The sequence below is a fragment of the Garra rufa genome, chromosome 12, assembly GCF_049309525.1.
Source record: "Garra rufa chromosome 12, GarRuf1.0, whole genome shotgun sequence".
Lineage (NCBI taxonomy): Eukaryota > Metazoa > Chordata > Actinopteri > Cypriniformes > Cyprinidae > Garra > Garra rufa.
In genome coordinates, this window is record NC_133372.1 from 3,433,779 (window position 1) to 3,449,967 (window position 16,189).

The 16,189-nt window shown below is 33.9% G+C and overlaps 1 protein-coding gene across 2 annotated transcripts; it reads right to left on the reverse strand.

Annotated features, from left to right (window-relative positions):
* Positions 1-3,478: 3,478 nt before the first annotated feature.
* On the reverse strand, positions 3,479-13,904 carry pxmp4 (peroxisomal membrane protein 4). 2 transcript variants are annotated; one of them, XM_073851785.1, is made up of 5 exons: positions 13,765-13,904; positions 13,417-13,479; positions 11,807-12,005; positions 8,837-9,098; positions 3,479-3,981 (listed from the first exon to the last, which is right to left on the reverse strand). In XM_073851785.1, exons 1-4 carry the CDS (start codon positions 13,875-13,877, stop codon positions 8,838-8,840), a joined length of 636 nt encoding a protein of 211 aa, XP_073707886.1. In that variant the 5' UTR covers positions 13,878-13,904; the 3' UTR covers positions 3,479-3,981; position 8,837. The 2 variants fall into 2 exon arrangements, with proteins under 2 accessions (XP_073707886.1, XP_073707887.1); XM_073851786.1 differs by lacking the exon at positions 3,479-3,981 and adding an exon at positions 3,992-8,305.
* Between the last annotated feature and the right edge of the window lie 2,285 nt (positions 13,905-16,189).

Sequence of the window (16,189 nt, forward strand, 5' to 3'; positions counted from 1 at the left end):
GGTTTGATAGACGTATGGCGTCAATTAAATCCTAAAGTGAGAGATTATACATTTTTTTCTCACCCCCACAATTCATATTCCAGGCTTGACTATTTCTTTCTCCCCAAACAATTTTTGCATGCAGTTCAATCTTGTCATATTGACTCTATAGTCCTATCAGATCATGCAGCAGTACGTTTGCAAATTGATCCTGCTTTTAGTATTCCTAGAACTTCAAATTGGAGATTTAATACTTCACTTTTAAACAGTGATCCTTTTTCATCTTTTGTTTCAGATAGTTTGTCTCAATTTTGGCTCGACAACAGAGATTCTCCTGTGTCTTCTGCCATGATTTGGGATGCAGCCAAAGCCACTCTACGCGGTCATCTTATTTCCTACACTTCTCATCTTAAAAGAGCCAAAGATAGTAATAGGAAAAATCTTGAAAAGGAGGTGACCAGATTGGAACAAATACATAAACAATTCCCTACAGTTGCAAATTTAAAAGTACTGGTGAATGCAAGAACTAAACTAAATATGGATCATACCTCCCATATTCAGAAGCTTCTTCTCTTTACTAAACAAAAATATTATGAATTTGGCAATAAATCTAGCCGGTTACTGGCATACCAATTAAAGAATCAAAATAATGACAGGTCAATTAATATGATACGGAGTATAAATGGTGTCACTTCTAGTGACCCTTTAGTCATAAATAGTACTTTTAAGGAATTCTATAAATCGCTATATAGTTCTGAATCAAAAGCGAAAAACTCAGACATTGCTGCCTTTTTAAGTAATATCACATTACCGTCATGTTCTGAGGAGGATCGTTTTAACCTAAATGCTCCATTTTCAGTAGAGGAGGTTTGGGCAGCAATTCAAACCATGCCAAATGGAAAGTGCCCCGGTCCAGATGGTTTCCCATTGGAATTTTTTAAAAAATTCTGGCCCAATATCCATCCAATATTTATGCCTGCGATCAATGATATCTGGGATGGTGAAATTCCCCCATCGTGGAGACAAGCTTCAATTAGTTTACTCCTAAAAAAAGATAAAAATCCTCTAGATTGTTCTTCTTATAGGCCTATTAGTCTCCTTAATGTAGATTATAAAATAATGGCAAAAGTTTTGGCCCGTAGATTGGAATCTATTCTTCCTAAGGTTATAAATCCTGATCAAGCAGGCTTTGTGAAATCCAGGCATGGCTCGGATAATGTACGTCGAGCTCTCAATGCTATACATTATTTTAATACTCAGAAAAATACATCAATGATATTATCTTTGGACGCCGAAAAGGCTTTTGACCGTGTGGAGTGGCCTTTTTTGTTTTTAGTTTTGGAAAAATTTGGATTAAGCTCTAATTTTATTAATGTTATTAAGCATCTCTATTCAGATCCTATTGCCTCCGTCAACACAAATGGTTTGATGTCCGAAGGCTTTCCAGTACGTAGAGGTTGCAGATAGGGATGTCCCTTATCGCCCTTATTGTTCACATTATTTATTGAACCTTTGGCAGAGTCTATCAGGACTAATCCTGATATATCTGGAATTATAATTAATGGGAAGAAGCATGTCATCTCTCTGTATGCAGATGACGTCCTTTTATATTTAGAAAATTTACAGACCTCTACTTCTGCAGTTCTGACTTCCCTGGCTTTGTTCAGCACTGTGTCGGGATACAAAGTTAACATTGAAAAGTCTGTTTTTATGTCTTTTAATTACTCTAATAATCCTACGATACAATTTCCTTTTGAGGTTTCTAAGAAAGGTTTTAAATATCTGGGCATTTTCCTCACTCCTGATCTGAATAATTTATTTGAAGCAAACTTTTCTCCTTTAGTTCAAAAAGTTAAAAAAGATTTAGAAAAGTGGACCGCTCTGCCAATTTCCCTTCTTGGAAGAGTAAACGTCATAAAAATGAACATACTTCCTCGATTTAACTATCTTTTTCAAAATCTCCCATGCTACTTAGCTGCATCGTTTTTTAAAACTTTGAATTCTTACATATCTCGTTATATCTGGAATAATAAGCAACAGAGAGTTGGTCTTTCTAAACTTTGTAAACCAAAGGATCTTGGGGGTCTCTCCTTACCCAATTTCCAGCTTTATTATTGGGCTGCTCAACTCAAAATGATAACAAGCTGGGTTATGAATAGGCAGGATGCTCTGTGGATTGATTTTGAATCTTTATTTTGCCATCCAAGAAGACTAGATTCCCTGTGGTTTATTAATAATATAACTCAGATAAACTCTCTTACCGATAATGTGATTGTCTATAATACATTATTGGTCTGGAATGATGTGAAAAAATATTTGAATATCCCCCAAACTATATCCATCCACTCCCCTCTGGCTTTGAACGCAGACTTTCCCATTCAGATTAGGAGCATTGGATTGCTGGACTGGAGTTGTAAAGGTTTGTCTGACTTCTCAGGAATGTTTAGCTCTGAAATTTTGAGATCATTTGAACAAATTAGAGAAGAGTTTGATATTCCCTCCGGAGACTTTTTCAAATATCTTCAAATTCGGCATTTTATAGAGTCTCTTTTAAAGCAAAATAAATTCAGATTTAAATTATCGGAACTGGAAGAAACCATATTATCAGTTAAATCATTCAAAGGACTTATTTCAAAATTTTATGCCTTACTAGCTTATTCTGATTCTTCAATTTATGATTCTTTGAAACCACTATGGGAACGGGACCTAGGAGTTTTGTTTAATTCTGAAGATTGGACCAAGATCTGCGATGGTATTTTTCCAAAATGTACCTCAATTTCCATACATGAACAAAATTTTAAATTTTTCCACAGAATTTATTTTACACCGGTTCGCCTGCATAAAATGTTCCCAGGTTGTTCCGACCTCTGTTTTAAATGTAAAACTTGTAAAGGCACATTCTTTCATGTATTTTGGTCCTGTGTTCACATCCAACCATTTTGGAGAGGGGTTCACTCTGCAATCCAGGTGATAATAGGGAAACATTTTATTTTATCCCCCTCACTTTTTTTGTTGAATGACATTCCTAAAGACCTTTTTGACTCGGACCTCAAATCTCTGTTTACCACCCTTATATTTCTAGCTAAGAAATGTATATTACTGAAATGGTCTACATCTCAGATTCCAACTATTTCCATGTGGATTTCTCAGCTGTCAGCCTTTCTTCCTTTGGAGAAATTAACTTATGACCTCAACCACAAACAGGACAAATTCAGGAGACTCTGGGAACCTCTCCAATCCTTCCTACACAAATTTTGAAATTTTGAAATTTTTATTTAAGAGAGTTTTGGCTTTTTTTTTCTTTTATTTTTTTTTTTTAAGTACACTTGTACATTTTATTTAACCTGCAGCGCTTGGGATTTGTTTGTTTGTTTGTATGTTTGTTTGATTGTCTTTGTCTTGATTGTTTGTATTATTTGAAAATCCTTAATAAAAAAAAAAAAAAAAAAAAAAAAAAAAAAAAAAAAAACAATATTAATGACTCAACCAGACATTCTGGTTCTGTATTTCATTCATGTATTTAATTATTTCAATAATTAATTATTACGTACATTCTTACATCAAATCCACACCTACAAAATTACTCAAGAACACAATGGCACAAAATTACTTTTGTATTTCAACATACTGAATTGTTGCTCATAATGGCCTGTGCATTTTGATTTTTAAGTGTTTTAACAGAAGAATAAAATATTTTAAATTCACAGCCAATTTAGCAATGCTGTGGCGAGAATCCGGAATAAACTATGGACCCACAAGACCACAATTAATTGTAATAAAACAATAATCAAAAGAATACATGATGGCAATCATTCTGTTTAAATTTTGTGTCCTTTTAGGTTAGTTATAATGTAATGTGACAGCAAAAAGTGCTGCTTTACAAAACAGTAGTCAGATCTGGCAAATTTACGTTCATTAACATACAGTACAGACATCTAATGCAGTAACGGCAAAAACACCAGCTGCAGAATCTCACCAAAACATGCCTGGGTCACATTACACCTGAAAAAAGAAGAAAAGAAAAACAGGGAATTTTAATTGCATGCAGAAAGTGACATTTTGACAGGTTTCATGATTCACAGTTCTCATTATCAGTATGCAAAAAAGCATATGTTTTAAATTGTTAAATATTTAGACATCATCACTTAGAGAAACAAACTATAATGGTAATAAAAGCAATAATTTTCCATATACAAAATGTAAGCTAAATAATTGCTTTAGGATGAAATGTGGCCCGAAATAGTTTTTGAGAGATTTAAAATCATGTTGTGTTTCTGTTCTTACATGATGGTTTAACAAAGTTAACTTAATCTCATTTAAAATGGAGCGAATACAATCAAGAGCTAGAGGAGCTATCTACTAATCACAAAGTCAGTAGAGTTTCGTCATCCGGGTTGCCAGCTCTGCTCTAGTTGCAGCTGCAGCTACGAACGTATCGGATAACACATGTATAACGTTACGAAACCTAAAAGCCTCGTTATGAATCCGAAATACGTCGTGACAAAGTCCGAAATAAAATTTCTAATGCTAATTTTCTCCTGGACAGGTAAGATTCATCTATGTTTGGCTAACTTTGCTTCCGTACAAAGTGGATTTTCCACGGTCGCCCGTGCTAAATGCGTTCATAAAAAGCTTTATATCGCACCACTAGCAGGGTATGAAAACAATCTATGTTCTGACTGAAATGTGGTATTACAGTACATCTTTACGAAATATTTGGCTAAGCGCCGTTAGTAAATTTTTGCGATACATAATTACTTCACAAAACATCTCTTGTGAAGCATAAACATAATTAACAGAAGAAAAAAAATTACTCCTTGTAGCACGTTCCTGCTGGATTCTGCAGCTTAGCTGGCAACCTCGAGTCAGGGGGGATTGGGAGGGGATACACCGTTCTACAGTATTTTGAAAGTGATTACAGTACCAGTTTTGGCCACAATCCTACATACGGTTCCTTTAAGCACTCTATGTACAGTCAACCCCTAAATTATTCATACCCCTGGCAAATTCTTACTTAAAGTTACTTTTATTCAACCAGCAAGTTTTATTTTTGTCCATTCATCTTTAGCGATGAGCTCCAACTCTTTCAGGTTGGAAGGTCTCCTTGCCATCACCCTGACCTTTTTTTTATTTCCCTCAGGACTCTGGCTGGGCCACTGCAAAATGTTAATGTTTTTGTTTGCTAACCATTTCTTCGCCACTTTTGCTGTGGGTTTTGGATCGCTGTCATGCTGAAATGTCCACTGGTGGCCAAGGCCAAGTTTCTCTGCAGACTGCCTGATGTTGTTGTTGAGAATTTTGATGTATTGCTCCTTTTTTATGGTGCCATTTACTTTGATTAGGTTCCCTGGTCCACCGGCTGAAAAACACCCCCAAAAATTGTCACAAAAGGTGTCACTTTTGGCTTCCGACCACATCCTCTGAGATTTTTCCCAGTGCGGGACGTCTTGTAGTTTTTAATAATACTTTGCACTGTAGCCACTGGAACTTCAGATATGGTCTTATAGCCCTTTTCTGATTTTGTGAGCGGCCACAATGCACAGCCGCTGGTCCTCAGTGAGCTCCTTTGTCTTAGCCATGACTGTCCACAAACCAACAGCAGAGAGCTTCTGTTTTTCACCTGTTGAGTTGATTAAAACAGCTGTTCCCATAAATCATGCTAATTAGGATGCTTTAGAACAGCTTGGACTATTTGGAATGGTATAGAACTTTGGATTTTCCCATAGACTGTGACAGTTTGTAAAGGGTATGAATAATTTTGCACATGCCGCTTTTTGTTCAAATGTAAATAAAAGCTGAGAAATATTTTTTGTCCACAATGATTCCTCTTGTACATCGTCTTATTATCTTTTGGGAAAGGCCTGTGTCATTTCCGGTCAACAAAAACTTGCTGGTTGTATAAAAGTAACTTTAAGTCAGAATTTGCCAGGGGTATGAATAATTTCAGGCTTGACTGTATGTACTCTAATGCTGATGAATGAGAGAAGTTGATGACTGCACTATGAACAGAGTAAAGTTAAGTCTCTCTTAAACTGCCTCTTTGTTAGAAGTAACACATGGTGACATTACAGAATTGATTGAAGTGAAGCACTATAGACTAAAATGTCAATCACATTTTTTTTTTTTTTTTAAGTTATGAAAGTATGTCTGTTGTATTGTCGCTGGTTTACATAATCAAAATTGTGCAATTATTGCTCTTGCATCCATATCAATGTCGACATCAAACCTACGCCCTTGATTATTATCAATGTTCATATTTCTCTGAAAACCATGACACATTACCATTCAGAGAAAAAAAAAAAAAAAAGAAACTAGTACTTTTATTTGGCAAGGACACATTAAATAGTTTAAAAGTGACAGTAAAGGCATTTATAATGTTTTCTATATCAAATGAATGCCGTTCTTTTTAACTTTTTATTTTACGATTGATTATAGAATTCTGAAACATAAATTGTATCTCAGTTTCCACAAAAATATTGGGCAGCACAACTGTTTTCAACACTGATAATATTCAGAAATGTCTCTTGAGCAGCAAATCAGCATATTAGAATGATTTCTGAAGGATCAGTGACACTGAAGATTGGAGTAATGATGCTGAAAATTCTGCTTTGATCATTTTGGTCAAATAAATGCACCCTTGGAAAAAAAACTTAACTTGGCAAAGTTCCAAAGACTCTTGAACAACTATCACTAAACAAAAAACACAGCAGTGGATCATTCAGGGAACAACACAGTATTAAGAATGTAACTATGTAAATGTCTTTTATGTGAAATATCTTATTCAGGTCAGTACTAAATAAAAAAAATAACATGCATTTTGTATGATCCCTCTTATTTTGATAAAGTAATTAACATTTTGCAGATTCTGTAAGGTGTATGTACATTTTCGACCTATATTATTAAGCACCTTTACAGCCTCAAGTCTTTTTGGGTCTGATGTGACAAGCTTTGCACATCTGCATTTGGCAATTATCTGCCATTCTTTGCCTCACCTTTTCACCTCTCAAGCTCTGTCAGCTTGGATGGGGGCTGGCAGACATTTTCTAGAGTCCTAGTTGTTCCAGTCATCTTCCATTATGGAGAATGCTTCTGTGAATCTTCAATGCAGCAGATTTTTTTTCTGAACTTGGTTTTTGCTCTGATATGCATTTTCAGCTGTTAGACCTTTTCTGAGAGGTGTGTGCCTTTCTAAATCATGCTCATTCAAATTAATTTGCCACCGTTTAACTCCACTCTAAGTGTAGTAACATCTAGAAGCAATATGAATGCTCCTGAGCTAAATTTCGAGTGTCCCAGAAAAGGGTATGAATACTTATGCAACGGGATCTTTTCAGTTTTTTATTTTTAATAAATTTGCACAAATGTTAAAAACCTATTTTTTGCTTTGCCATTATGAAGTAGGGAGTGTAGAAGGGGTATGAATAATTTCGCAAGGCACTGTAAATCCAGACTCAAAACTCATATCATATAATACATTTATTTTTTACATTATATTACATTTTATGTTGATGTTCCCCTTAGTCTATTGACTATAAGCAGCTTTGCAAATACATGTCAACTAACTCTTCTTAGAGTATTAGTTGACTTAGGTTAAGGTTAGAGTAGAAAGTACAGTCATGAGGACATAAGTCCATTAATATTGTTTTTATTATATGCGCTTGTTATTGTTTACGTCCTTGAAGTGTTTTTGAACTTTATGGTCATCTGTATGAGAAAGCAAAATGTTTAAAATTATTTAAAAATTGATTTAAAGTAAATTTAAAACAGTTAAACATAGAAAAGGATTATACATAAAATACAGTGCAATCAGTTTGGACATGTGCTGATTCAGTAAATGCACAGCTAAACACATGAGTTTTAATATGAAGGGAGCTTTTGCTCAAGAACAGTTGAAAATGAATGTTTACTTAATTTTTTTTAATTATTGTAATTTTGTTTATAACATTAATCGAGAAAAAAGGTTTTATTTCAACCTGTGCATTTTGATTTTTAAGTGTTTCAGCAGAAGAATAAAATATTTTAAATTCATAGCCAATTTAGCAATACTGTGGCGAGAATCTAGAATAAACTATGGACCCACAAGACCACAATTAATTGTAAGAAAACAATAATCAACAGAATTAATGATGGCAATCATTCTGTTTAAATTTTGTGTCCTTTTAGGTTAGTTATAATGTAATATGACACCAAAAAGTGCTGTTTTACAAAACAGTAGTCAGATCTGGCACATCTACATCCATTAACATACAGTACAGACATCTAATGCAGTAACGGCAAAAACACCAGCTGCAGGATCTCACCGAAACATGCCTGGGTCACATTTCACCTCAAAAACAAAAGAAAAACAGTTTTAATTGCACACAGAAAATTACATTTTGAAAGGTTTCATGATTCCCAGTTCTCATTATCAGTATGCAAAAAAGCATATGTTTTAAAAATGTTAAATATTTAGGCATCATCGCTTAGAGAAACTATCATGGTAATGAAAGCTAAATTTGTCCTTACACAAAATGTAAGCTAAATAATTGCTTGAGGATGAAATGTGGCCCGAAATTGTTTTTGGGAGATTTAAAATTTAATAAAGGTTTAATAAAGTTAACCTAATTTCATTTAAAATGGAGCGAATATAATCTAGACCATGTGCAAATAAGTCACTTAGTGCAACCTGTAACATGTAAGGCAACACAGTTTTGAGAACGGTCCAGGTTAGGCATTTTTGATTTCTATATGCATCACAAATAAATTTAGAAATTAAACTCTACAATACATCAAAAATAAAAGGAAACAAAAACTCTAACGTGGTCTTTTATTTGGCTAATTTCTATAGTTTAATGCAAGATCTTAGACTTGTCAGTACCTCAATTTGTTTTTGGTTTGTTATAGATGAGAAAGTCTGAAATGTCATGCCAAGTGTTACTGTCGTGATAGAGGTAGTTCATGGAGGACTGGAGGGACGGCTGGAGCGTATGAGGATGATACTCAAACAGCCAAAGCACGATTCCCCACACCAGCGTGGCAAACAAGGGGAACGGGTCTTTCTTGGGCTGCGGGATGAAGCCTTTTTCCACGGCCAGTCGAGACAAAGCAAACAGAATCCTGGACAGCAGGTACATATTTATCTGGGGGAACAGACCAAAATAGCAGTAATCAAATTAGAGATATTACAGTTCCGGTGGAAATTTAACAACTGAAATACAATATACTACATATAACATACAAGTGCATATAAGAGCCCAGACTAAAGCATATACCTACAAGTATAGGTTTACTTTAACACAAAGTTTTTAAACAGCATGTGGAAAACAAACTGTTAGCTGTATTGTCCACAAAATTAAAAACAACACTGAAATAAAAGCTTGTGGTTTGGCTGTCAATCAGATGCACAAGAAAAAGTTGTGATCCTTACTAGAACAACAAAGCGTTCAGTTATACACACACACACAAATATACTGTATAATTCACACCTTCTTTAAGCGCTCTATGTACAGTCAAGCCCGAAATTATTCATACCCCTGGCAAATTCTGACTTAAAGTTACTTTTATTCAACCAGCAAGTTTTTTTTGTTCATTAGAAAGGACACAGACGTCTCCGAGAAGATAATAAGACGATGTACAAAAGGCATTATTGTGGAAAAAATTATTACTCATCTTTTATTTACATTTGAACAAAAAGTGGCATGTCCAAAATTATTCATACCCTTCTCGATAATCAATAGAAAAGCCTTTATTGGCTATTACAGCAATCAAACGCTTCCTATAATTGATGACCAGCTTTTTGCATGTCTCCGCTGGTATTTTTGCCCATTCATCTTTAGCCATGAGCTCCAACACTTTCAGGCCTGATCTTTAGCTCACTCCACAGATTCTCAATTGGATTTAAGTCAGGACTCTGGCTGGGCCACTGCAAAACGTTAATGGTTTTGTCTGCTAGCCATTTCGTCACCACTTCTGCTGTGTGTTTTGGGTCGCTGTCGTGCTGAAATGTCCACTGGTGCCCAAGGCCAAGTTTCTCTGCAGACTGCCTGATGTTGTTGTTGAGAATTTTGATGTATTGCTCCTTTTTCATGGTGCCGTTTACTGTGATTAGTTTTCCTGGTCCACCGGCTGAAAAACACTCCAAAAAACATTAGGTTCCCACCACCATGTTTGACAGTGGGGATGGTGTTTTTAGGGTTGAAGGTTTCTCCTTTTTTACGCCAAATGAAGGCTATATCATTGTGGCCAAAACAATTAAATTTTTGTTTCATCTGACCATAAAACAGAAGTTCAGATGAGCATTTGCAAAGGCCTTATCTGGAGAAGTGGTGTCCTCCTTGGTCAGTGTCCGTGGAACCCAGCGGTGTTCAGTGTCTGTTGGACTGTCTGCCTTGAGATGTTGCCACCAGCAGAGCCCAGATTCATCAGGATGGCCTTGGTGGTGATTCTTTTTTACCTCTCTCACTATCCTCCTGGCCAGCACAGGTGTCACTTTTGGCTTCTGACCACGTCATGTGAGATTTTTCACAGTGCAAAAAGTCTTGTATTTTTTAATAATACTTTGCACTGTAGCCACTGGAGCTCCAAAACATTTAGATATGGTCTTATAGCCCTTTCCTGACTTGTGAGCAGCCACAACGCGCAGCTGCAGATCCTCAGTGAGCTCCAACAGCAGAGAGCTTCTGTTTTTCACCTGTTGAGTTGATTAAAACAGCTGTTCCCAGTGAATCAGGGTAATTAGGATGCTTTAGAACAGCTTGGACTATTTGGAATGGTATAGAACTTTGGATTTTCCCATAGACTGTGACAGTTTGCAAAGGGTATGAATAATTTTGGACATGCCACTTTTTGTTCAAATGTAAATAAAAGCTGAGAAATATTTTTTTTTCCCAACATGATGCCTCTTGTACATCGTCTTATTATCTTTTGGGAGAAGCCTGTGTCATTTCCAGTCAAAAAAAAACTTGCTGGTTGAATAAAAGTAACTTTAAGTCAGAATTTGCCAGGGGTATGAATAATTTTGGGTTTGACTGTATGTACTCTGATGCTGATGAATGCAAGAAGTTGATGATTGCACTACTAACAGAGTAAAGTTAAGTGTCTCTTAAACTGCCTCTTTGTTAGAAGTAACACATGGTGACATTACAGAATTGATGTCACAGTGAAGCCACTAAGTTATGAAAGTATGTCTGTTGTAATGTTGCTGGTTTACATAATCAAAATTGTATAATCAATGCTCTTGCATCTATATCAATGTCAACATCAAACCTACGCCCTTGACTATTATCAATGTTCATATTTCTCTGAAAACCATGACACATTTCCCTTCAGAAGAAAAAAAAAAAAAGAAACTAGTACTTTTATTTGGCAAGGACACATTAAATAGTTTAATAGTGACAGTAAAGACATTTATAATGTTGCAAAAGATTTCTATATCAAATGAATGCTGTACTTTTGAACTTTTTATTGTACTATTCATTGAAGAATTCTGAAACATAAAATGTATCACCTGTTTTCACCTGTTTTCAATATTCAGAAATGTCTCTTTAGCAGCAAATCAGCACATTACAATGTTTCTGAAGGATGAGTGACACTGAAGACTGCAGTAATGATGCTGAGAATTCAGCTTTGATCACAGAAATATTGATAATTTTGGTCAAATAAATGCACCCTTGGAAAAAAAGAAAACTTAATTATTCCAAAATTTAAAAGAAAGTTCCAAAAAAAGAAGTTTATAGTGCCCCCAAATATAATTGAACACCTATAACGTATGAATGATAAAATAGATAAAACATTTGACTAAAGTAAGTTATTAAATGATAAATCTGACAATGCGCTCAGTTCCACTAACCTGGCTGTTGATGTTGTTATTTTCTCCAAATACCAGCCAGCCTCCAACACACGCAGCCAGAAACGAGTGAGACTGTAGTGTTTTCCCCTGTAAGCGCTGCTGGAGAGCCTGCAGACCTTTATACGTGAACACAAAGCAGGCTAGATTCCTGGAGTGAGTGTATGTGGCCTGAGCGATCGCCCTGAACTTCTCTCTCAGACTGATGATGATGATGATGATGATGATGATGTGCAGAGATAAAGCAATGATTAGATTTTATTGATTGCATGTTTCAAGCCATGCCATATATCTGAATATTCATCACATACAGCAGCAATGGAATTGCCACATCCCACGAAAGAAATGGCTATGTTTACCATATGTTTGTAATAATTATATATTGTATTATATTAGTATTATAAATTGTATTATATCAGATAGTACTGCATTTTAAACATTTTCCACAGCTACCAGAACAAAGCCATGTAATGCAAAAAGAAAAAAATTAAATAGTACAACAAATATATATTAAAAATGTGAAAAGAGAGAAATACTATGTTAATTAATATATACATGCAGCTGAAAAGTTTACATACACCTTGCAGAATCTGCAAAATATTAATTATTTTACTAAAATAAGAGGGATCATATAAAGAGAATATAATAGCTGAATTTATAAAATGGAACTGCTCAAAAGTTTACATACACTTGATTTTTAATACTGTGTTGGTACCTGAATGATCCACAGTTGTGTTTTTTTTTTTTTGTTTGTTTAGTGATAGTTGTTCATGAGTCCCTTGCTTGTCCTGAACAGTTAAACTGCCTGCTGTTCTTCAGAACAATCCTTCAGGTCCCACAAATTCTTTGGTTTTTCAGCATTTTTGTGTATTTGAACCCTTTCCAACAATGACTGTATGATTTTGAGATCCAGCTTTTCACACTGAGGACAACTGAGGGACTCATATGCAACTATTACAGAAGGTTCAAACACTCAGGTTCAAAAACAATGCATTAAGAGCCAGGGTGAAAACTTTTTTTAATTTGAAGATCAGGGTAAATAGTCCCTCAGTTGTCCTCAGTGTGAAAAGATGGATCTCAAAATCACACAGTCATTGTTGGAAAGGGTTCAAATACACAAAAAAATGCTAAAAAACCAAATAATTTGTGGGACCTGAAGGATTTTTCTGAAGAACAGCAGGCAGTTTAACTGTTCAGGACAAACAAGGGACTCGTGAACAACTATCACCAAAATAAATAAATAAAACACAGCTGTTCGATCATTCAGGTAGCAACACAGTATTAAGAATCAAGTGTATGTACACTTTTGAACAGGGTAATTTTTATAAATGTAACTATTATTTTCTCTTGTGGACTATATATAAATATCTTTTATGTGAAATATCTTATTCAGGTCAGTGTTAAACAAACAAAAAATAACGTGCATTTTGTATGATCCCTCTTATTTTGGTAAAGTAATTAACGTTTTGCAGATTCTGTAAGGTGTATGTAAACTTTTAACTTAATATTATCCGTATTTCAACAAAAGCAGCAGAACATATGCGTGTGCCAGACAAATTTATTTTGACATGAAAGTGACATGGCGCTATCTGAGAGTTCAAAGTTCACTTCACCTGCCACTTCTGAACAGAAACGTCATCACCAGGGCGTGAGGGGCACGAATTTTTGCCCCATATCTGAAAAATACAAAAATTAAGTAAGCTATATGACATCCTCTTTATATAAACAGCACATAATTACATGTTTACAGTGAGTCGCATGTCTAAAACTAGCAATTATGCAAACCTATTAATATGCATAACGTTCAAATAAAATAAAACAGTCATTTTCATACGCAAGATGAAATATAATTAAAAGTTTTTTCATGTCCAAAAGTAAACAACATTAGAAGTACAGATATATAAATGCATTTGATAGCAAACATGCATGAAAACGCTGTTGAAACGATCATTGTAACTCACACAGCTCCATTCCTGAAGCCTTTGACGACTGCCAGGGCAGTTTTGTATTTCTGTTGTTGCAGGAGATTGTTGATTGTGTATAATAAAGTTTTAAAGAGATCTGAGGCTGCCATGACATCCTTTTAAGACGGGCACTTCACACTGTAACACACGCGTGCGTGCGGCATTCCACACGAAAACATTCTTGTTCATAACGGTTCCGCTTGAAATGACCAGGAAAAACAATCACATGAAATATTCAAACTTTAAAAAAAATATATATTTTAATATTTTTACAAATGAAATATGAAATTTAGAAGGAGTTTATAGGGTTTTTCCATTCAAGTAAGGTCAGAAGAGTTCACATGTACAGTTGTCATACAGTATTCACCACTAAATATTAAATTTACTAAAAATATTGTAGTACCCTAAACTTTTGTACAGCGCTTTGCAACGATTCGTATTGTGAAAAGCGCTATACAAATAAACTTGAATTGAATTGAATTGAATTGTCATTACTGAGGTTCAGCATGAGAGGGCGCTGCTGCACGTGTTCTGTTTGTTTAGTCACACCTGTCAGTCATTCCTCACCTTTATCTTTAACCTTTATAATATATTCGTAATCTTTATGGCATTTTTGCATTCCGGTTCCTTTTGGCCCGGAAGAGTTATTTTATAAAACAGTCATGACTTAATATTTTACAACTAAAACCATATTGTACCTGATCATCAACTTCTTATTAATCATAAAGATTTGAATGTTATCATGTTATTACCATGTTATTACTGCATTTACCTTTCTTTTATTACTTAAAACATTCAGAAATTCCTTGAAATCTCTAATTACACATGAACGACCATTTGAATAATGTGATTGCTCGTTTGTAAAAATGATAAATTTATGAAAGCTATGTATTTATTGCTAAGAAAACAACAACAACAACAACAACAACAACAACAACAACAACAAATCTTTAAAACTAAATTAATTTTACTTGCGTAAAGTTCTCTCTCAGATGAAACAGTGAATAATTTCTCATACTGCAATGGTTCGTGTATTTGCAGGTTTAGCAACGAAGTTTAATGCCAAACGTTTATGTAATATGGGGAAAGGGCTTTTAATATATTTTTTGAGACTAATAAAATACAGATAATTTTACAAAAGTGTTTTTGACTAATACCCAGGTCCAAAATGATCCCAACGCATTTTTAAAAATCTTTAAAAAATAAATAAATGAAATTAAAATAACTGTTAATAAATAAATGTATAAATAAAAGAAACTGTTATAAATAAATAAAATAAAAAATAACTGTTAAAATAATATGTTAAAACTTTTACATTTATCTTTAAGACTGTATTTTTTAACATGGCAAGAATATAATTTAATTGATTATTAATAATGCATGCTCTTACATGAACATCCCCTCTCAGATGAAACAGTGATCCATTTCAAACCGCAAAGGTTTGTATATTTTCAGGTTTAGCAAAAAAAAATTCAATGCCAAAAGTTTGTAATATGGGGCAAAAAAGGCTAAATATATTTTTTGAGACTAATATCATACAGATCATTTTTAAAAAGTATTTTTGACTCATATCGAGGTCCAAGTTTAAAATAAATAAATAAATAAATAAAACGTTTAAAATAATAACTGTTAAAAAAGATATGTGTTTTGAGGGTATCAAAACATTTTACATGTTTTAAATGTATCTCTTTTGGGTCAAAACAGACCCAAACTTTTACATTTAACTTGTAACTTTAAGACTGTATTTTTTTAAATGGCAAGAAAATCATTTAATTGATAATTAATACTGCATGTTCTAACATAAATGTTCCCTCTCAGATGAAACCAAATGATCCATTTTTCATACTGCAATGGTTCGTATATTTTCAGGTTTAGCAACAAAATTCAATGCTAAAAGTTTGTAATATGTGAAAAAAATTATAAATATATATTTTTTTGAGACTAATATAATACAGATAATTTTTAAAAAGTATTTTTGACTCCAAGGTCTCCAAAATTTATTTATTTAAAAAAATATACTTTAAAAAATAATAACTTTTAAAAATTATATGCGTTTTGAGGGTCTCAAAACCCAGACTTTTACATTTAACTTTTAACTTTCATACTATATTTTTTAACATGGAAAGAATATAATGTAATTGATGATTACTTAGATAAAACATTGATCCATTTTTCATACCGCAATTGTTCGTATATTTTCAGGTTTAGCAACACAATTCAATGCCAAAGGTTTGTGATATGGGGGGAAAATGCATTATTTTAGACTAATATAATACAGATAATTTTATAAAAGTATTTTGACCCAGGTCCAAAATTACCTCAACACATTTTTGAAAATCTTACATAAATAAATAAATAAATAAATAAATAAATAAATAAATAAATAAATAAATAAAACTTTTAAAATAATAACTGTTAAAAA

Bases quoted from the DNA above. Each gene is read 5' to 3' on its own strand.
- pxmp4 (XM_073851785.1), bottom strand. From the start codon at position 13,877: ATGGCAGCCTCAGATCTCTTTAAAACTTTATTATACACAATCAACAAT. The intron at 12,006-13,416 runs GTGAAGTGAACT...CATCATCATCAG, and splicing joins TTTCTGTTCAGAAGTGGCAG to TCTGAGAGAGAAGTTCAGGG. The intron at 9,099-11,806 runs GTTAGTGGAACT...CTGTTCCCCCAG, and splicing joins ATAACAACATCAACAGCCAG to ATAAATATGTACCTGCTGTC.